The sequence below is a fragment of the Furipterus horrens genome, unplaced genomic scaffold (assembly GCF_987537825.1).
Source record: "Furipterus horrens unplaced genomic scaffold, mFurHor1.1.pri manual_scaffold_11, whole genome shotgun sequence".
NCBI classification, from domain to species: domain Eukaryota; kingdom Metazoa; phylum Chordata; class Mammalia; order Chiroptera; family Furipteridae; genus Furipterus; species Furipterus horrens.
The window spans coordinates 92,421,947-92,442,274 of NW_028327181.1; the positions used below are offsets into that span (position 1 = coordinate 92,421,947).

At 45.5% G+C, this 20,328-nt stretch overlaps 1 protein-coding gene across 6 annotated transcripts; it reads left to right on the plus strand.

Moving 5' to 3' along the window:
- The first annotated feature begins 1,318 nt into the window (after nucleotides 1-1,318).
- On the plus strand, nucleotides 1,319-11,619 carry AMZ2 (archaelysin family metallopeptidase 2). Of its 6 annotated transcripts, none has more exons than XR_016514108.1 (10): nucleotides 2,762-2,804; nucleotides 3,268-3,360; nucleotides 4,072-4,146; nucleotides 4,258-4,540; nucleotides 4,829-5,002; nucleotides 5,086-5,214; nucleotides 7,566-7,729; nucleotides 9,067-9,243; nucleotides 10,202-10,631; nucleotides 11,457-11,619. XR_016514108.1 is itself a non-coding variant. In XM_090291776.1 (9 exons), the coding sequence occupies exons 4-9, from the start codon at nucleotides 4,258-4,260 to the stop codon at nucleotides 10,355-10,357; spliced, it is 1,083 nt and encodes a 360-aa protein (XP_090147902.1). In that variant the 5' UTR covers nucleotides 1,319-1,339; nucleotides 3,268-3,360; nucleotides 4,072-4,146; the 3' UTR covers nucleotides 10,358-11,034. The 6 variants fall into 6 exon arrangements, 4 of the variants coding, with proteins under 4 accessions (XP_090147902.1, XP_090147901.1, XP_090147904.1 ...); XR_016514107.1 differs by lacking the exon at nucleotides 11,457-11,619 and adding an exon at nucleotides 11,135-11,450; XM_090291776.1 differs by lacking the exons at nucleotides 2,762-2,804; nucleotides 11,457-11,619 and adding an exon at nucleotides 1,319-1,339 and having other exon boundaries at nucleotides 10,202-11,034.
- The last annotated feature ends 8,709 nt before the right edge of the window (nucleotides 11,620-20,328 follow it).

Sequence of the window (20,328 nt, forward strand, 5' to 3'; positions counted from 1 at the left end):
GGCTTTTGACTTAAAGAATATAATGTTTTAAAATAAATATTCAAAAAGGAAAGATAGAAGATAGTTGATGCAAATGTCAGAAAATAGTACAAAATGATAGGTGGAAAAATATGAAAGAAAAGATAAGGAAATTAGAGGAAAGTCCCACATCCAGCAAAAAATGGAGAGAAATTGTAGAGATATAAGAAAATTTCTTAGAATGAAAGGATAAGAGTCTCGGGATGGAAGGGCCCACTGAGTGAGCAACAAAATGAACTGGCAAAAGGCTCAAACCAGGGCACATCTTAAAACAAACAAACAAACGTGTAAACTGAAAAAACCCAGAGTTTCAATGCAAAAATGAAAGATTTCTGATAATGAATACAATTACTTGAATGAAAACCGAATGAAGACCTTTCATGTTCCAGACAGCTTTAGTGAAAGTCTCTACCCTCAAGCACCTCACAGTCTAGAAAGGGAAGCATTTTAAGAACTAGATTACACTCACTGTGATGAGGACAATGACCCAGATGTGCACAAGACAATGAACCTTGCAGAGAAGGGAGATTTGTCTTTAGGGAGGTTGGGTTATAGGGAGAGCTTTTACCAAAGAAGTGATATAACTGAGCTAAAGAAGCCTCTCAGGATGTCAGCCCATTCAACCAAAAGGCGGAGAGTCCAATGCTACTCATCTGATCCCTAAAACTCCTGAAGGTCGGCGCTATTATTATTTCTGTTGTACAAACCAGGGAAGAGATTCATAAGAGGTTAAATAACCGATACTAGTAACAAGAGGAGGTTCCAGGTTTCAGACACAGACCATCATCTTCACCCCTGCGCTCCACTGACTCTTGGGACACCAGGAGACAGCATTCCGTCAAAAGACACAACATCCAAGAACTCCCACCACTTCTCAGGCCTGGCACCACTTCTCAGGCCTGGCAGGACAGATGCATCAATGTTCTCAGTTTGAAATTTCGAGAGCAAGCATGGTATGAATGCATTTCATAAAAGAATGGGGTCAGGTAAATAAGGGTGGATGTGAACACTGCGGTCCAAGAATGAGTGTTGAGGTTTCAAGATCCAGGAGGATGAACACATGAGAGGCTGGGGCGTTTCAAAGATCAAACATTTACGTAGTAAAGGTCCTCTAAGGGGAGTGAGTCAAGAAGTGGTTAAGGGTGGAGAAGATAACAATTAGGCCAGTGCTGAGGTCATTGAGGGAGAGAAAGAGAGAGAGACAGAGAGAGAGAGAGAGAGAGAGAGAGAGAGAGAGAGAGAGAGAGAGAGAGAGAGAGAGAGAGTGTTTCCTTTTTGCAGCTTGGGAAGAGGAATTTGGGTGAAGAAACACCAGAGTATGGTAAAATGTCCTAAACCTCAAAAGAATAGGGGTTACTTTGTAGTGGCTTGGAAATGAACAGCAGGGCTGAGGAGTGTATCTGAGTGAAGGCTGAGAGGGAAGAAGTGCGGACAGGGGAGGAAGGTTGGGTGTCCCTTAAGGTGAAGGTCTTGGCAGAGAACCTGTGGGAGAAGGCGGAGGATTGGGGACCAGGTTTATGATGGAACAGGGCTTCCCGGGGTTCCCTTGCAGGAAGGGGCTGGGAGGAACTGAGCGGAGAGCATGGGACAAAGCTGGAGAAGGACGAACTGAGTTGGAGAGGAAGGAGCGTATGGGGGAGGGTGGGCTCGTTTGGAGGCCGGCTGGAAGCGGGAAGGGATGCCCACGGGGTCTCCCTTTGTCCTCGGCAGTGCTCAGTGGCCTTAGCCAGCCTGACCATCCACCATGCGCTCATGCCTGATGGGCACTGGGCTGCATGAGGGCGCTGCAGAGGGGCGGGTCAGGGGAGCCTCTGCTTGGATACACTCCGCTTCCCAGGGCTGAAGCGCGCCTTCGGGACGAGAACTCCGTCCTGTGGTCTTCCATCCACACGCGAACCGCGAGGCCCGGGAAGGTTAAGAGGCGTGCCCAAGGCCACGCAGCTCCTTCAGTCCTGATGGCCGCTGGGGACCTGTTCTGCTCCCCGGCCTCGCTCTGGCAGCCGCAGTGAGACACCCAGGGACGCACGTCGTGGGCGGAGAGAAACCCTGCCGGCGTCATCCGGCCGGGACGCCGCCCCCGTGCCCCCGCGACTGCGCGTGCTGCACCTGCCCGCCGCGGTTGTGGCCGGCGCTTCCTCGCGCCCCGGCCGGCTGTTGCAGTCGCCGCAACCAAATTAAGCAGCAACCAAATAAAGAAGGGAAAGTACAGCGGGTGATGGCACCGGGAGCGCGCGCCGAGGCTGTGCGTCAGCCTCCGGCCACGGCTGCCTTGTATTGGGACCAGGCGGGTTGAATTAGTCACTTTTCCAACCCACGGGTCACCGAGCCCATGCGCAGTCATGCAAAGCCGGAGACGCCGGTGCTGCCCCAGGAGGAACCACTGCCGCCTGACGCGGCCCCGGGCGAAGGGCGCCTGGCTCCAGCTTCCTCTTGGCCCAGCGGCTCAAGGGCTGTCCTTGAGAAACTAGTGGTGGCGCCCCCGCGAGGGCCAGAGGAGGAAAGGCGACGGCGGGGGCTGATTCCGGCGCCTCGTCGCCCCCTGGCGACCGTCTTCAGCTCCGGGACACAAGGGCAGCGCCTGCCCCTAGGACTGGGACCCGGCTGAACAGACAGTTGTAGGCTTAGGGGCGTGGCAAGGGCGTGGCGCGCCCAAAGGGGCTGGGCGTGGCCGAGGGTGATGTGGCTCGAGGGGGCGTGGCAAGGCTCTGGCGGCACAGCGCAAGCGCGGGGGCCGCAGCTGCAAGCAAGCATGCCTTCTGGCGTCGTCAACGCCTGGACGGCTGCAGGTAGTTTTGAGTAGTCGTCCTGCTCGGGCTCGGGTTTCCGGGGCTGCGCTGCCCGGTTGTACAGAACGCGGACGGTCGCGGTCGGTGCTGAGGGGTGACGCCGTGGGAGGGGCAGCGGGCGCGGTGGTGTCTCGGGAAAGGAAGGCCCGGCCCGTGCGGCGGCCTCTCAGGGAGAGAAGACGAAGCGAGAATCCCAGGGGTATCCCCCATCCCACCCCACCCCACCCGCAGTCGGGGACCAGGTAGCGCCTGCACCGGCGAGTGCCAGGTGCCGGTTGCTACAGGTAACCGGCTCCGGTGACCGACTCTTCCCGGCTGCCAGGGACGTGCTGGCTTCAGCGCTGCTGGGGTTGCAGAATCGCAGCCCACGGGGGTGACCCTGTTCTGCTCCTGCGGCTCCACCCAGAGGAGACCCGGGAGACTTCTGACTATTCTTTTTAAACGCTGTTATTTTTAATATTAGGGTGAAGGCACCCCACACAGCACCTTCCCGGCCAGGCCCTGAGATGCCTGCCCTGTGACGTGGACCCTTCCGCGCGAGTCCTCCTTCCTAAAGGTAGGGAGACCGGAGGAGGCGCCCGTGGCTCGATGCTGTACCCGGCAGCGGTCACATCTCGGCCCAGCTGTGGAGCATGAGGACGATGCTGTGCTGCGATCGGAGCTGTGACAGTGGGGACCCCGGTTTTGGAACCCCCCGGGGCCCCCAGGATTCAGATGTCCAACCACAACAGCCATTAGCTTCAATTTTCCCATCAAAGATGTATCATTCAGCTGGAAAAAATCTAGATAAATTAGAAAATATGGTCGGATCCAGACCAATGTCCAACTTTTTCTTTTCTAACTTAAAAAACCTGGTGATGGAGGATGAAAGCTCTGCCTAAAAGCGCGATGTGAATGGAAGGGACCTGTCATTGTGCCTCTGGCTTTGATGAGTCACTGACGTCTTCCCCTGGGTAACGCGACCTTAATGGATCTACTCCAGTGGCTGAGACGTGTTGTCAGCCTGCAGTTAAGTTACAGAAGCAGCAGTTCTGGTATTAGCTCCCTGCAGGGCCTTGGACATCTTCAAAGATGTCACCTTGGGAAGGATGAGTGTGTCTCATGTGGCCTTAGTGAGTCAGTTCCTCCTGTCCCTGTTATTACTCAAGTGACAGAAATTGGACATCGCGTAATAACCTTTATGGGTTACCACTAGTTTTTCATAATGGAATCAAGTACCCTAAGGGATGGAGGAATGAATTTCATGATTTTCTTTCCACTTTTTCAGATACCTTCCCCAAGAAACTGATTGGAACGGGGAAAGCAAACAGTAGTTTGGTGTGGCCCCTTGAAGGCAATAGCGGTCAGCCATGCCATTTCGGGAGAAGTGGGAGATGCATGGGGAGGTTCGGTAGATTCAGGTCTCCAGCACGGATGTACATTTTATAGTTGACTAGCTGTGCTTTCTTGGTAGATGCAAACAGTACGGCACTCGGAACAGACACTTAGAACAGCTCTCATCTCAAAGAACCCGGCGCTTGTGTCCCAGTATGAGAAGTTTGGCGCCGCAGAAAGGCGTTTGATGAACGAAGCCTTCCAGCCAGCCAGTGATCTCTTTGGACCCATTACCTTGCATTCTGACTCAGATTGGATCACGTCCCATCCTGAGCCTCCCCAAGACTTTGAAGCGTTTTTCAACGCTCCTTCCAGGAAGACACCCTCTCCAGAGAAACACAGTATCTATATCCAGTGCATTGGTACATACTGTAATGTGCTGGATTTGGTTTGGTTGCACAGGGGTGCTATTGCCAGGGGTCGTTTGGGCTGCTGATCTCATCTAATGGTGCACGTTTTGCAGCCACATTGCCTTAAAAAAGGACATTTTGTGTCTTTATGATTCATAGTCACATTAATGAATGATAAAGTTGTTTTGAAAATTTAGTTGGTTTGTTTCTAATTCTAAATTTATAATTACAGACCGAGGGGGAGACAGAATAGCTTAATCATTCTAAACTCTTGTCTTTAAATTTTCTTCCATATGGTAGGATCTCTCGGAAACACCAGAATTATCAGTGAAGAATATATTAAATGGCTCAAAGGCTACTGTGAAGCATTTTTCTATGGCTTGACAGTGAAACTCCTAGAACCGGTCCCTGTCTCTGCAACGAAGTGTTCCTTCAGAGTCAATGATAATACACAAAACCTACAAATCCATGCAGGTGAATTAAACAACTTGACAATTTTAACTGAGTCAAGGATGTGGAGATACATATAAAACATACGTACCTATCTTTTGAAATAGGGCACATCCTGAAGTTCTTAAAAAAGAAGAAACCTGAAGATGCCTTCTGTATTGTGGGAATAACAATGATTGATCTTTACCCGAGAGACTCCTGGAATTTTGTCTTTGGACAGGCCTCTTTGACAGATGGTATTCATTTTTTTTCCTTTTTGACATTGTTTATAGAAACTTTCTCGAGACTATTTAAAGATGTTGAAAGGGGAAAAATTCCAACCAATTACAATTTTGATACTTAAGACTATATATTTCTGGTGCAGCATCATGCTGTATTGGCACGTGTGTTGTTGAGAGATTCTGATCTGGTTTCCTCTCCAGGTCAGCCATGCACTGCCTATATGACCTTGAAGTGAATAATACCTGTTTCACGGGGTCATTTTTAGGTAATTTACATAGAAGTGCTGATACATAAAAAGTGCATGTATGCCTGGCACATATACAGGCATTTAGAGCAGCAGATGGGAAATGTAAGTAATTCGGTAACAGGTTGAATTAAATAAATTGAGGATATTTGAACTGTCATTAATGTAAGTGAAATTTTGCTAATTGCTTTGTAACTATTTTTGTAGTCATCTTGCTTAGATGGAATAACCACAGACTGCTTTATAAACATATGCTTAACCTATTTCTTATTTTATTTTAAAAGAATATTTTATTTTTAAAAGTGACTTAGTCTTTGATTTGAGATATAATGGACTTTGACTAAGTAGGGACCCTGCATGGTAATAATGGGGGTGGGCAAGGATGCAGAAGAAAATCGTATTTTTGCCTGTTTTATTTATCTATTTTTTTGTCTTCACTTCTGTTCTCCCACACATCCATTTTTCCTCTTACTTCTCTACCCTTTATCCCCAGGGTCTGAGACCCGGTTGAAGGGGAAAAGTTCAGGTTACTATAGGGAGTGCATTAGTGTTCTGGGGAAGGTGAGTAAGTACCGGGGACGGTAATTTATGAGTGCCAAGCTTAGGGACTGTCAGGATGACTCCTTAGCCCCTCTCTCACAAATGTTCTATTGGCTATCTCTTTGTCGTACACATCCATCGAGGTGGGGGCCCAGGGCACTGCTCTTTCATCCTCAATCCCTTATTACATTCTTAAAGCCCCCCAACTTCCCCATGACCCTATCAGTGGAAAATAAACTCTCTTGGAAAATCAACTTGCATGAGCTAAATTTTTATCTCCCCTTTTATTTTTAACCTGGTAGAGGTGGAAACATTTTAAGAAACTTAAAACTATTTATGTAGATTGCTAACTAATTTATCTTGTGCATTTGAGGAGGTCAGGAGGCATTTCTCCAAAGTGTTTCTACTTTAATTTGTTTAAGTTTCTTAAATATTACGCCATATACAAGAAGTAGTAGTAAGCTGGCAGCGTTGATCTGCTAAGCAGTGAGACGGTCTCTTATAAGGGACGTTATTCTCTGCAAATTTACAAAGATTCATGCTTTTTTATTGAGAAATATTTAATTATAAAGAAAATAATCTCCTATTTGTAGGATCATTAGTAAAAACGGTTCTTCCTAAACACATTGTTGTGAAATATGGCCACACTTCTTTGGCCAGAGGAGGTTGCTTGTGACACGTGAGTAGATTCAGTTTTCCCTTAATTTCCAGAACCTTTTCTCTCCCTGAAGTTCAACTACCATTGGATATTTTCCAAGAGTGGGATGAGGAGCGTTCTTTTTGCATCAAGTTGCATTGGTCCTTCTGACTTTGAATAAACAACTGAAAGGCATAAATAAAAGTGATAATGTCAACAAGTCAAATTATAAAGTAATTCCCTTTAGAATTAGTTGAAAATCATACTCTGCCCTCCATGTGTGCAAAGGTGGTTTAGACAAGCCTAAGACCTACCACAGGAAGTCAGTTACAAGAAGGTTTATTCTGGTCACCTGACTCCAGCCACATAGTAAGAGTTGTGCTGTGCCTCAGGAGGGGGAGGAGGGGGAGAAAGAGGTTCTGTCTTCTCTCTAAGGCCCCAAACATGGTCTCCAGGGCATCGGGGGCAGGGGCAGGGCTCTGTCCCTCAGCAGCACGGCATGGGGGAAGTACAGGCCCCCGCACTGACACAGGTCATAGAGGTCTGCATACTGTGTATTGTGTTCTTAAAGAGAAAAATCATGTGATAATCTTGTGATCATGTGATCCTTTCCATTATTCCTCCTGGAGTGCTTGATTCGGTCTATTTGAGAAAAAGACTTCTTTTATGGGAACACAAAACCCTCTGGAACTTGTACTTCATCAAGAATTTGACCTCAAGATGAGTGAGTTTTATAGGGCAGGGCAAATAGGATAGGAGAAGGAGGTTTTGATAAGGAATCTGGGGCACAGTCTTCCTCTTGGCTTAAGCACATTGGCCTGCCTGAACGGAGGAGTCCCGATGTGCACTCCCTGAGGGGACGCCCTGGCAGGCTCCCTTTTGGTCTTTCCTTCAGGAATCTGACTCTCATTCTGTTGTTGCTTGTCCTTTTTTTTCTATTGTAGGTGTGGGGATATTCAGCTTTGCCAGGTATGGCAGTGATTTTTACAGCCCAAGCTATGAAGGCAGAGTGAAGGCGTTACAGAGAAAATCTTCAAGTGACTATTCAGTATTTGATAACTACTACACTCCTGAAGTGACGAGTGTTCTGCTGCTTCGGTCCTGTAAGGTGAGTTGTTTATAAAGTCCAGCAGGACTATTTTTAAAGAGATCTGGTTTCCTTAATTGTACATCAGCACTCCTTAAAGTCACGTTATAAATGAGTTGGTAGTTTGTATGCTTTTGGTGGCCATTGACTGAAATTACCAATGAAAACATATGTTTTAAAGATTTTATTTATTTTTAGAACAAGGGGAAGGGAGGGAGAAAGAGAGGGAGAGAAACATCGATTGGTTGCCTCTCGCACGCCCCTAACCAGGGGACTTGAACCCTCAACCCAGGTATGTGCCCTGACCAGGAATCGAACTAGCGACTCCTTGGTTTTCCAAACAATGCCCAACCCACTGCACCACACCAGTTAGGGCTAAAAACAAAATTTAAATGGATACCTTAATATTGAAATGTATGTTGTCTGCACCAGTATTTTGTCCTGTTAGTTCCCCGCAGCCTTGGCTGTACCCACATGCTCGCCAGTAGATGAATTCCAGAATCCTGGTGTGAGTAGGTAACCTACCCTTTCCAGCTGCTGTGGTGATCAAGTAAAGCTGCTTCCCTGGGGCTGGAGGACCTCTGTTCTCTAGCCTCTCAAGGAGGAGGGCCTTGCTCTGGTCTCCAGGCTACCTCCTGCTGCACTTAGTTCTACGGACAGTTCTGGTGTCTCCCCCACCACTGCATTTTGGAAAGCCTTTCTCATTTTATCCGTTTTCTGCAGCCAGGGATGCAGGCTTTTCTGCTTCCACCAGTACTGTCTGTGGGGCTCAAGAACTACACCTCACAGAGCAGTGTCTTCAGCGTACATTCCCTGCATCAGCATCACCTCATGTGCTTGTAAACATGTCGGTCAAGCCCCTCCTCCCAGACCTGCTGACACAGCATCTCTGGGGGAAGGGCCCAGAATTTAAATGGCTAAAAGTTTTCCACTGCTCTAGAGCCCTGGCTCCCACCCAGCAGCAGTTCACCACCCTGGGATCATTTGGCAATGTGGGGACACATTTCCGGTTGTCACAGTTGGGGAGTGGATGCTCCTGGCATCTAGTCAGTGCTGCGAAGCGTCCTACAGGGCACAGGGTAGCCTCCTTCCTTCAAAGAATGATCCCAAAGTATCAGTGGTGTCAAGACTGAGAAACCCTCATCCAGGGGTAATTAGGTGGTTAAGTAAAGTGAGGAAAGCAGTAAGACATTGAAGAAAATGAGGGGTTACGTCTTTGGGCAGATGGTTTTTGGTGATGGCTGTAAGGGCATTGGTTCTTGTAGATTGGTTTCTTGGAGAAGTAAGAAAAAGAAGGGGTAGATGACGCGTTGTTGATAATGGCGGTGCTGTAAAGCCTCAGCGTGAATGTCTTGCAGACTTTAACCCACGAGATCGGACACATATTTGGACTTCGGCACTGCCAGTGGCTTGCGTGCCTAATGCAAGGCTCCAACCACTTGGAAGAAGCTGACCGGCGCCCCCTAAATGTGTGCCCCATCTGTTTACGCAAGCTGCAGTGTGCTATTGGCTTCAACATCACGGAAAGATACAAGGTCATTTGGGGTGGTGCAGCCAAAGAGGGAGAAGTGGTGATGCAAGTAGCAAACTACATATTCTGTTTGGCCCTTTTCTGGGGCTGTCATTTATCAGAGGAAATTAGTGCAAAGATAAGCAGGAAGCTGTGGTTAAAAAGAAAAATCCGAAGAAATATCCTCAACAACTTTTGAGTTGCCTCTGAGAGCCTTACACTTACAGGTGCAGTGAGAAATGGTGGGGGGCTTCTGTATTGGCCGTTTGTGGAAGGCAAGAGAGCCTGACTTTTCAGAACAGAATAAATATTCATACGTGTGGTAAAGTTCATTTTTAAAAACTATATAAATATGTGGAGGTGATTTACCTTACCAACTAGGGGACAGAGGTGTGCTATTCATTCGCAGGAAAAGATGATTTTAAGAAGGAAGAGGCAAAGTACTTAATCTCAGTATGTGTGGATGTGTGTGTCCACAAGCACCCACAAACATCAATGTGCATCAGTTAACTACTCATGGGTACGACCACTCATTCAGGTGACTGCAGTGCACGTCTACATGTGACTTCACATACATACGTCTCCTCTTAGCTGTGTATACACTTAACGTATGTGTACACATTCACATCAAATAGAAAGCACAGTATAATGCCTTCTGGGACACGTAGCAAGTTGAGAAAAGAAAATAATTATTTTCCCACCCTAATAAACATGATTAGTATATTTATTTTAAATCTCTTCTCCTATGCATCCTTGTGACTATAATTTATAGTTCAGTTTGTGTGTTTTTGGTATGTGTTCTTTTACCCAGTATGTCAGCATAAGTGGTTTTTTCATATTCATAGCCATCTTTATCAAATGGAACATCTTCGTGGGGTAATCTAAGTCACCGATTTAGAGAACCTGATTTAGAAGCCAATGTTTTTCTCTTGCCGAAACTATTTTGCTGTGGTTTGTTACAATATCAATCTTTTCTTTTCAAGGCGCTGGTGAGGTGGATTGATGATGAATCTGCTGATAGACCTCGAGTCGCTCCAAGACACAGGCGTGAGGAAGGTGTGAATTTGCCAAAACCCATGGCAGCCTTTCAGGAGTGGAAGGAGTGGATAATGAAATGCCTTACTGTTGTCCAGGAATGAGAACCTTCCTATAGGAGTGATTCAGTACTTGCACATCATGCTTTCTTTTGGATCGAGTACTTCATTGGAATAAACCGTTTGCTGATTCTGCCCTGTATCAAAGGAACAGAAGAGCAGCACCTTTAAAGCCCTTGAACTTGAATTGAGGCTCATGTTTGAATGATAAAAACACTACACTTTGGTCTTTGTAGCATGGTCTGTGTTGGCAAGGACATCATTTCCACTCTTCAAATGTGTTTATGTCTCCTGTGAAAGCTAGAACCGGCAGTAACCAGTAAGTAAACAAAGAGTGTAAGCAGAGCTGTGTGTGTCCTAAGAAAGGGTTTTCAAGGAGCCTAATTTCCAGGGGGTGATTGGCTTCAGTTTTTCCAAAGAGTCTTCCCTCTGTTAGACCCACCAGGTCACCTTCTCCATTCACATCCCTTTCCCTTTTCTCTGCCCTCTGGCTGCCTTACATCCAGTTTTTCTCTGCTGGTTGTCAGTTTCTGCCTGAAAGAAGTGACCACTTATTTCGCATTTCAGCAGCTTAAAATGTGACCTCCTTTCTAGAATATTTGCAGCTGAAAATAAGAGTGGCGCTTGTACTACACCAGCCTTCTGGTGCTGGGAGTGATGGGGGTTACATTGCAATTGTCAGCTTTAATAAACAAGTCATTTGTGAGGGTTCTTGCAAATAATTGTAATGGTCCTCGTGTTTGTGAGTGTTGCACTGTCTCTGTGGGCTTAGAGCAGCTTTGGGTTTTTTCCTACGATAATATCTTTCTCACTCTTTTGCAGTGTTTGCCTGAGGGGGGGAGAGAGTGGGATGGAATTACCTGTCGCTGTGCCGAGAATGACCAGGATGGCCTGTAGGTTGTGAACATCAGCCTCATTTCGCTGATGGGGGACAGGCTGAAAACCCTCAGATGGGACAAACTGCCTCTGCCAGATCAGGGGACGCTGCTAATGGCAGTGAGACGCTAGAGCAGAGGGTGGGCTGGGTGCTGGTGAGCAGAGAGCACTTCCCACTTTCTCATCCTACCCTTGAGGGTAAAACTTACAGGTAATTTTTATTCTGAATTTTGAAACCTAATGTTTTTCTTTGTTATTATGTATGCAGGCTGATTTAAAGCACATTTTATAACGGAATCAGTGATATCCCTTACATTCATGCCCCTACTTGATGGTTTGCCATTAAATCCAGTCGGAAAGTGAGTGCTTGGTCATTTCATGCTGTACTGAGGACTCACGGAGCATGGACTTCTATGAATTCTGTTATTCACAATGCAATGCAAATTACATACTTTCGATTATTGTTCATTTGTTCAGTTTCTTTCATTTTCCTACAAGGTAAATGCAATTTTGGTCTTGCCGGTCAGTGTTCCTGAGATTTGCTTCATTGTGCCTCCCACATATTTCATTTTGTTAGCGAACTGAAGGTTCGCGGCACCCTGTGTCAAGCAAGCCTATGGACGCCATCTTTTCAATAGGCTCAAATGGTGGGTAGCGTTTTCTTAGTAATAACGTATATTTTAATTAAGGCGTGTACATTGTTTCTCTAGACACGATGCTAATGCACACTTTATAACAGACTATAGCGCAGAGTAAACATGACTTTTATATGTGTTGGGAAATCAGAATATTTCTGCCACTCCTTTTATTGTGATATTCCCTTTATTGCTGTGGTCTAGAGCTGAACCCCTAATTTCTTTGAGGTATGCCTGTAGTTACAAACCTAAATGAACTCAGGTTTGGCAGAGGTACTTATATTATGGGTTACAATTATTTAGACAAGATGTAATGCCCATTTGTATCTACTCTGCACTGTAAGACCAGGCAAAAGACCTTCTATTAAAGACATAGGACTTCCAGTGAGGATGGCATAGGCAGACACAGCTTTCCTCTTTGCACAACCACATCAAATTACAACTAAAATATACAACAATCATCACTCAGAACCATCAGAAATCAGGTTGAATGGAAGCCTGACCATTACAGACTTAAAGAAACTATGACCATCCCGACCGGTAGGAGAGGCTGCTCCCTCACCCACGTGGGGTGGATAAACATTTGAGAGGGATATCTCGGGAGTGAGGAGTCCCAGCCCCACACCAGGCCGCCCCAGCCCAGGGTTCCAGTGCCAAGAAGATAAGTCCCCACAACTTCTGGCTGCAAAAACCAGTGGGGATGGAGTCAGTGGAGGGAACTGCTGGAGCCCCAAGCAGTTCCTCTTAAAGAACCCACACGTGGACTCACCCACTCAGACTCACCAGCACTGTGGTAGCAGTTTGAAAGGCACCAGTGTCCGGCATCAAGGTGAGCAGAGGCCATTGTCCCTTGTCTAAACTGTCCCACTACAGAACCAGCAAGCTGGTGCCATATCTGAAACTCCATCAACCTAGCTAACATTGTTTGACTCCTTAGAGATCCCCAGAGACTCTGCCCCACCCAACTTACGGACCCACCCAAGCAACTTTTCCGTATGAATGGCTGGTCTTGGTTCCTGCTTCACAGCTTCCTAAATCTTCTCAAACAAGTAACATCTGACCTCAGTGAGCCCCAGGCCCAGCACTACCAGCAGCCAGCTAGCTTAGATTCACAGCTTGGCTTTGCCTGGGAATCTCCAAGCCCAGCACAATGAGCAGCCATCTCAGATTGCTTTATAGTTCATGCAGGGTGGCCCCGGGTAAAACAGAGGTGGGGGCTGACCTTGGCCTGCAACACCCAGGAAACCCCAGGGCCAGCACACCCAATGGACAGCTACAGACCATGTAGGAGCACCACCATCCTGTCCCTGCACAGCCGATCCTCCACAGAAGGTGGAGGTTGGTGATTAGTGGTCACAGCCAATCCTTGCAGCTAGCTGACTGGCCTGGTAAATCCCTACCATTGACCTGCCAACAGCAATTAAGCCTCAACTACGAGAGGAGGGTGCACTCAGCTCACACAAGGGGCGCACCTTGAGTACCCAGCTTGGGTGATAGGGGAGGCTGCGCCACTGGACCCTACAGGACACTTACTACATTAGGCCACACTACCAAGACAGAAAGTCATAGCAGCTCTACCTAATACATAGAAACAAACACAGGGAAGCTGCCAAAATGAGGAGACTAAGAAACTTGGCCCAAGTGAAAGAACAGATCAAAACTCTAGAAAAAGAGCTGAACAAAATGGAGATCATCTTATCAGAGGCAAAGTTCAAAACAGTGAACTTCCCTAAACTGGTGAAGGAAATAGGCATTCAAGTCCAGGAAGCACAGAGAGTTCCAAACAAGATGGATGCAAAGAGGCCCACTTCAAGACACATCATAATTAAAATGCCAAAGTTTAAAGATAAAAAGAGAATCTTAAAAGCAGCAAGAAAAAAGAAGTTAGTAACCTATAGAGGAGTTCCTATAAGACTGTCAGCTAATTTCTCTAAAGACACTTTGCAGGCCAGAAGGGATTGGCAAGAAATTGAATATTCAAAGTCATGAAAAGCAGGAACCTATAGTCAAGGTTGCTCTACCCAGAAAAGAAAAAACTGGAGTTTATCATCACCAAAACATTACTATATGAAATGTTAAAGGGACTTACTTAAGAAAAAGAAGATCAAAACTATGAACAATAAAACGGCAATAAATACATATTTATCAACAATTGAATCTAAAAACAAACTAAGCAAACGAGAAGAACAGAGACAGAATCATGGATGCAGGGAGCATTTTGATGGTTGCCAAATGGGAGTGCGTATGGGAGAATGGGGGATGAGGTGCGGGGATTAAGAAGTACAAATAGGTAGTTACAGAATAGTCATGGGGATGTAAAGTACAGCATAGGAAATGGAATAGCCAAAGAACTTATACACATGACCCATGGACATGAACAATGGTGGGGGGATTGCCTGAGGGAGTGGGGGTGCTGGGTGCAGGGGAGCAAAGGGGAAAAAAATCAGGACAACTCTAATAGCAAAATCAATAAAGTATAATTAAAAAATAAAATCTTATAAAAAAGAAACATCATTCAGTCTTGCTAAAAGTTGGACAAACGTAAGTTTTATGTAACAGGCATTTATTCAGTGATCATCACTTAAATGTGTATAATTATTGAGTTGTAGGTACTTTTGGGCAATTTCCTAGACTTAAGGTTAAAAATAAAATTTGTTTGCCATAACTAAATTTTATGTTTACATTTCTGTAGTTTTTAAAAATGAAATTCATGCAAATTTTGCTCTGCAAATGCTTATTGAACAAGATATTTAAGAGTGAAGAGAACTAGTAATTTTCCATCGTCTAAACACTGTTCTAGAATGAAGCGAATCTGAAATGCTGTTCGCTTTGGCGCCCGTGGAATTAGTAGTACGTATCTCTCAGGTCAAGGGCAGGATTAAATATTAACGGGGAGGGGTGTGTTAAACAGAAGAATGTGGCAAAGATTCTTAGATCCTTGTCCAGCTTGTTCTTTGAACCACAAGCTCACCTGGCCGGAATACTTTTAAACTTCTAACCCGAAGAGCGCCCGAGCGCGGCTGCTCCCCGTTGGGAGCCAGCGGGCTAAGGTCCAAACGGGCTGCTGGCCCGTGGGCCCGCCCTGCGCGCCGGCCCTTCCCCCGCAGGAAGCGGCGTAGGTGTCGGTGCTGCACCAGAGCGGGGAGCAGGAGCCTCGGACCAGTCACTGTGCGCCACCGTCTCCGCTTGTCCCCACTTCTGACACCGGGACGTCCTTCCCCGGCCAGCCCAGGACGCAGGCTCGGGATTGCGCCTCCCCTGGCGCTGGGACCTGGGCTCCCAAGGAGGAAAGCACTTGGCCACTCCCACGGGTCCCTGCTCAAGTTGGCCGCGCAGGGGAGGCCTTGGAAAATCAGGATGGCGATGCACCAGACCAGTAAGTGGAATCGCATCTCGGGTGGAGCGTGTAAACAGCGCTTTCTAAAAAGTCTGAATCGTAGTCACTCCCTCCGTTCTGACTGATAGTCTAGGGCAGAACCGTCCCACACAAACAGGAGGCACAGACGTAATTCGGATTTCTCTAGTAGCCCCATTAGCAAATGCAGAAGGAAGCAGATGAAATTAATTTCAATTATATATTTTATTTACTCCAATATATCCAAAATATTATTTCAGCATGTAATGAGTATACAAATTATGGAGATACTTTACATTCTGTTTTCGTACCAAGTCTTCAAATGGCGGGTGTTTTTTTTACCCACACAGCACAGCTCATTTCCAGCCGGGCACGGGAAGGTGCGCACAGCCCCTCGTGACTCTCGGCCACCGTGCTGGGCAGCCCCAGCTATAGATTAGTGCCATCTCGTAGGCTACATGGAAAGGTGGACTATGAAGCTGAGTTAATGGGAGAGAAGGAAAAGGTCATGCGGGTCCTCTGGCAGAACAGTGACCCTTGACATTCAAGCTGCAGGGGTGTGGACACTGAAAGGTCCTCAGGAGTGGGTACTGATTCACATTTGGCCCCGGCTGTTATTCTCCGTGGCAGGTGGTTTTTTAACGCTCTCTTCCTATTGCCAAGGGCTTGGTATTGCCTTGAAGTGCGACGTCATTTTTGAAAAGCGGACGTGTGAAGTGTTAATAATACGACTGTTGTGGAGTCCATTGCACAGAGGAGGAAGCAAGCCCGCCGTCGCTCAGTGACTTGTGTGCGGTGACACCAATGGCAGCAAGGGGACCATACCTCGTCCCCCTAATTTCCAGTTCTGCTTTGTTTTCATGGTGCTGCATGACCTCATAAGAAGTAAAATACCACAAGCTAGAAAACGACCATATTTTCTTCAGATTGTTTATTGAAAGGGTTATAAAATTAAACTTTTTCAACCTCTTTTCTCTCCAAATAAGGCCCCCGGGGGTTGTTCAAAGGGAGAGACATTAGAGTACTTTGCTTTAACATAAAGAGAGGTTCAAATACCAGAAAAGCACTCGCTAGCAGTTAAGGCATTTTTTAAAAAAGCTTCATGGGAAAGTGTCTACTAGAAATAGGTTAAGTGAAAAAAAGGGGTGAACTATATTAAAAAGCCTTTATAGACAGAGGTTTGGGATATCAGTTTTGATGTCTAGTTTTCCCTTTGGAAGCCCACAGTCACTGAAGTAATTTTGCTTCGGATATAAGAGGTTAACATGAAAAGCGAAGCTGGAAGTTTCTTAACTCGTCACTTCTCTTCCCCACTCTGAGGCAGGCAACACAGAAAAAGAACACCAGGGGGCACCAGATTCCTTACTTATAAGGCAGTTGGTGGCCCACCTGTTGAAGCTTGTAGCCTTCACTTCTATTAACATCTGTATTGAAGACAAATCTAAAGACAAGGACACGGTCTCTTTTCTCAACACAACGTGTAACTTATAGGAATGACCTTTAAGCATGCCTGAAGGGACTATAGATTGGTTATTTACATAACCACTTAAAAGTTTAAAGGAAATGGCGCCTAGACTCTAGATCCCTATTAGTGAGTCTCATACCTGACAGCTTTTAAAAAGAGGGATTCGTGATCATTTCTTTATGAATTTTAGAATATTTGAGAAGGAATAAAGAAATGTAAATGGGTCATGGGAACCCCGACTTAAACACCGTTTTCTGTTTTATCAGGTATTAAGCTAAAGTAAAGGTAAATAAATGCAAAGGCTACATTACACATGATTGGAGTATATAATTGATAACTTTGTTAAAAGTTTTAGAAACGTATCAGTTAAGGTGGCATCTGTCTTAAAAGAGCCCTATTGCAATTCATTTCTGCAACAGGAGTAATTTTACGTTCTGGAAGGGAAACCGTCTACATTTACGCTCAAACATTATTCACTGAGCGAGAGTCAAGCAGAATCTCTTTAGTCACGGGAAGTGAAAACTGGCAATTCATGTGCCCTCCACTGTTTGGTCTTTCCTATCTTTGGTGGCTATGGTCTAAGAATCACTTTGGCCACAGCGATCCTTTTCTGTCACCCAGCATTGCTAGTGTACAGAGTTGTGCCCCTCCTGGCATTTGGTCATCACAGTGTCCCAGACCCGTGGAGCAGGGGTCGGAAGCTACAGTAGTCCACTGCCTAGTTTTTTGTGTTTTTGTTTTCAATTACAGTTGACATTCAATATTATTTTTATTTAGTTTCAGGTGTACAGTACAGTGGTTAGATAATCATGTCATATGCAAAGTGATCTCTTCACTCTCTCAAGTACGCGCCTGCGCCTAATTAGTTATTACAACATTACTGACCATATTCCCAATGCTGCACTCCGTATCCCTGTGACTATTTTGTAACTGCCCATTTGTACGTCTTCATCCCTTCACTTTTGTGACCCAGCCCTCTCCCCTCCTCCCCCCTCTAGTAGCCACCAGTTTGTTCTCTGTACCCATGTGTCTCTTTCTGTTATGTTTACTTATGTTTTTTTTGGATTCTGCATATAAGTGAAATCATATGGGATTTGTCTTTCCTTTTCTGAGTGATTTCACTTAGCATAATACCCTCTCTAGGTCCATCTGTGCTGTTGCAAATGGTAAGATTTCATTCTTTTTATGGGCGAGTAATGTTTCATTGTATATGTGTAACACACCTGTTTTATCCACTCGTCTATTGATAGACATGAGGGTCGCTTCCATTTCTTGGTTATTGTAAATCATGCTGCAGTGAACATAAGGGTGTGTACATCTTTTCAAACTAGTGGTTTTGTTTCTTTGGATATATACGCACAGTGGGATCACTGGGTCATAGGCAGTTCCATTTTTAATTTTTTGAGGAACCTTCATACTGTTTTCCACAGTGGCTGCACCAATTTGCATCCCACCAACAGGGCATGAGGGTTCCCTTTTCTCCACATCCTCTCCAAGGCTTGCTGTTTGTTGATTTATTGATGATGGCTGTTCTAAGAGGTGTGAAGTGACATCTCAGTGTGGTTTTAATTTGCATCTCTCTGATGCTTAGTGACAGTTGAGCATCTTTGCATATGCCTATCTGCCATCTGTATGTCCTCTTTGGAGAAGTGTCTGTTCGGGTCCTCTGCCCATTTTTAAATTGAATTGTTTGAGTTGTGTGAGTTCTCTATAACTTTTAGGTATTAGCCAATTAATGGATGTATCATTGGCAACTGTCTTCTCCCATTCAGGAGGTTGTCTTTTTGCTTTGTTGATGATTTCCTTTGCTTTGCAAAAGTTTTTTAGGTTGATGTAGTCTCATTTGTTTATTTATTTATTTCTTTTGTTTCCTTGCTTCTGGAGATAGATCAGGAAAAAATTGCTAAGAGAAATGTCAGAGAGTTCACTGCCTATCTTTTCTTCTAGAATGGTTATGGGTTTGAGTCTTACATTTAAATCTTTAATCCATTTTGAGTTTATCCTTGTATATGGTGTAAGAAGGTGGTCTAGTTTCGTTTTTTTGCACGTGTCTGTCCAATGTTCCCAACACCATTTGTTGACTAGACGGTCTTTACCCCATCGTATGTTCTTGCCTCTCTCGTCATATGTTAATTGATCATATAGGCGTGGGTTTATTTCTGTGGCGTCCCCAAAGCCACACAACTTAGTCTGTCCCTGTGTGTCTCTGACACCCTGGCAGCTGCCGACCTCCACTGGAGCCCAGGGCAGGCGCCTGCACGCGAGGGTTTGTGCACAGCGGCCTTGCATCTCGTCCAGGCTGACCGTCACAGCCAGGTGTGGTGTCGCCTTCTCTTCTCCACACCGGCGCTCCAGCCTGGGGGGCCCGGTGTGGGCTTGAGACCCCTCCCTCCTCCCCGGGGACCTTTGCAGCTGAGCTAGCCCTCCAGATCCCTTTTTTCCAAACTATAAGAGAAAGTATATTCAGAAAGTTACAGAGGTCACAGAAGGGCCCTTGGAAAGAAAGGTAATGGTACCAGGCCTGGGGGAAGAGTGGCGGGGGAGAGCGCTCCCTTTGGATTGCCACACGGGGCTGGAGCTAGACAGGTTCACATCTCTGCGCCTCCTACCAGTCTTGACGTGGCTTCTTCTGCATAGTTATAAGACTGCTGTTCAGCTGGTCTCCAGGTGGTCACCTGGGTTGATTCTTCAATGATTTAGTTGTAATTTTGATGTGGTCATGGGAGGACATGAATGCAGCTTCTACGTCCTCCGCCATCTTGGTCTGAATCCACTACCTATTTTTCTTTACAGCCTGTAAAGTAATAATGGTTATTATATTTTTATGACATTGAATAAAATCAATTTTCCATAAATCGAGTTTCATAAAAATCAGATTTCAGTATCCATGAGTCAACTTGTATTGAAACAGCCAAGCTGATGCGTTTATATGTTGTCTGTGGCTGCTTCTCCACTGCAACAGTCACGCTGACCTGCTGGGCCGGAGCCCTCACGGCACCCAGAGCCTTAACGATTTACTCCCTGGGTCTTTACAGAAGAGGCTCACCAACCCCGAGCTTGGAGAGTCTGTGCTATTTGCTTAGGGGTTAGAACAGCTGTTAGGATTATTCTATAACTGAATAGTCTTAACTAGTTCCACTTCATACAGTTGAGAGGCTGAGCTATTACTCTGTGGCTGCTGTGATATCGTTTTATTCATGTATTTTTCATCCAAGAAATAAATTCAACAAATATTTCTTAGGAATGTTTCTGTGTCTCTAGTAGAGTTAAAATATTCAGAAAAGAAGTTGTTTTTATAACATTAGTTGGCTCAAACAATGAATGCTGATGAGGTAGTAAAAAAATGAGTTAAGTCTCTTTAAATAAAAAAGCCATACATTTATTGCAAATCTAGAAGTACCAGAGTGTCCCTAGTACAGAACAAATCAGCGATCCTGTTTTAATTTTCTTCCAAACATTTAAAACCTTGATTATTGACAAACTGAAATTGGCATACATTTGTTTTTCATGCAATTAACAGAATGGACATAGAGCACATAGCTCAGAAATCAGTTATAAATATTAAACTGTATTTAACATTCATAGTAAAAATTGTTATAAAGTGCTGAAGTCATGTAAGTTTGCAACACTGCCACGAGCTCAGAGTCCTTCTCCAGCAGTGACAGAGATCTGCTACATCCGCCTT

Bases quoted from the DNA above. Each gene is read 5' to 3' on its own strand.
- AMZ2 (XM_090291776.1), top strand. From the start codon at position 4,258: ATGCAAACAGTACGGCACTCGGAACAGACACTTAGAACAGCTCTCATC. The intron at 5,003-5,085 runs GTGAATTAAACA...CTTTTGAAATAG, and splicing joins AAACCTACAAATCCATGCAG to GGCACATCCTGAAGTTCTTA. The intron at 7,730-9,066 runs GTGAGTTGTTTA...AATGTCTTGCAG, and splicing joins TGCTGCTTCGGTCCTGTAAG to ACTTTAACCCACGAGATCGG.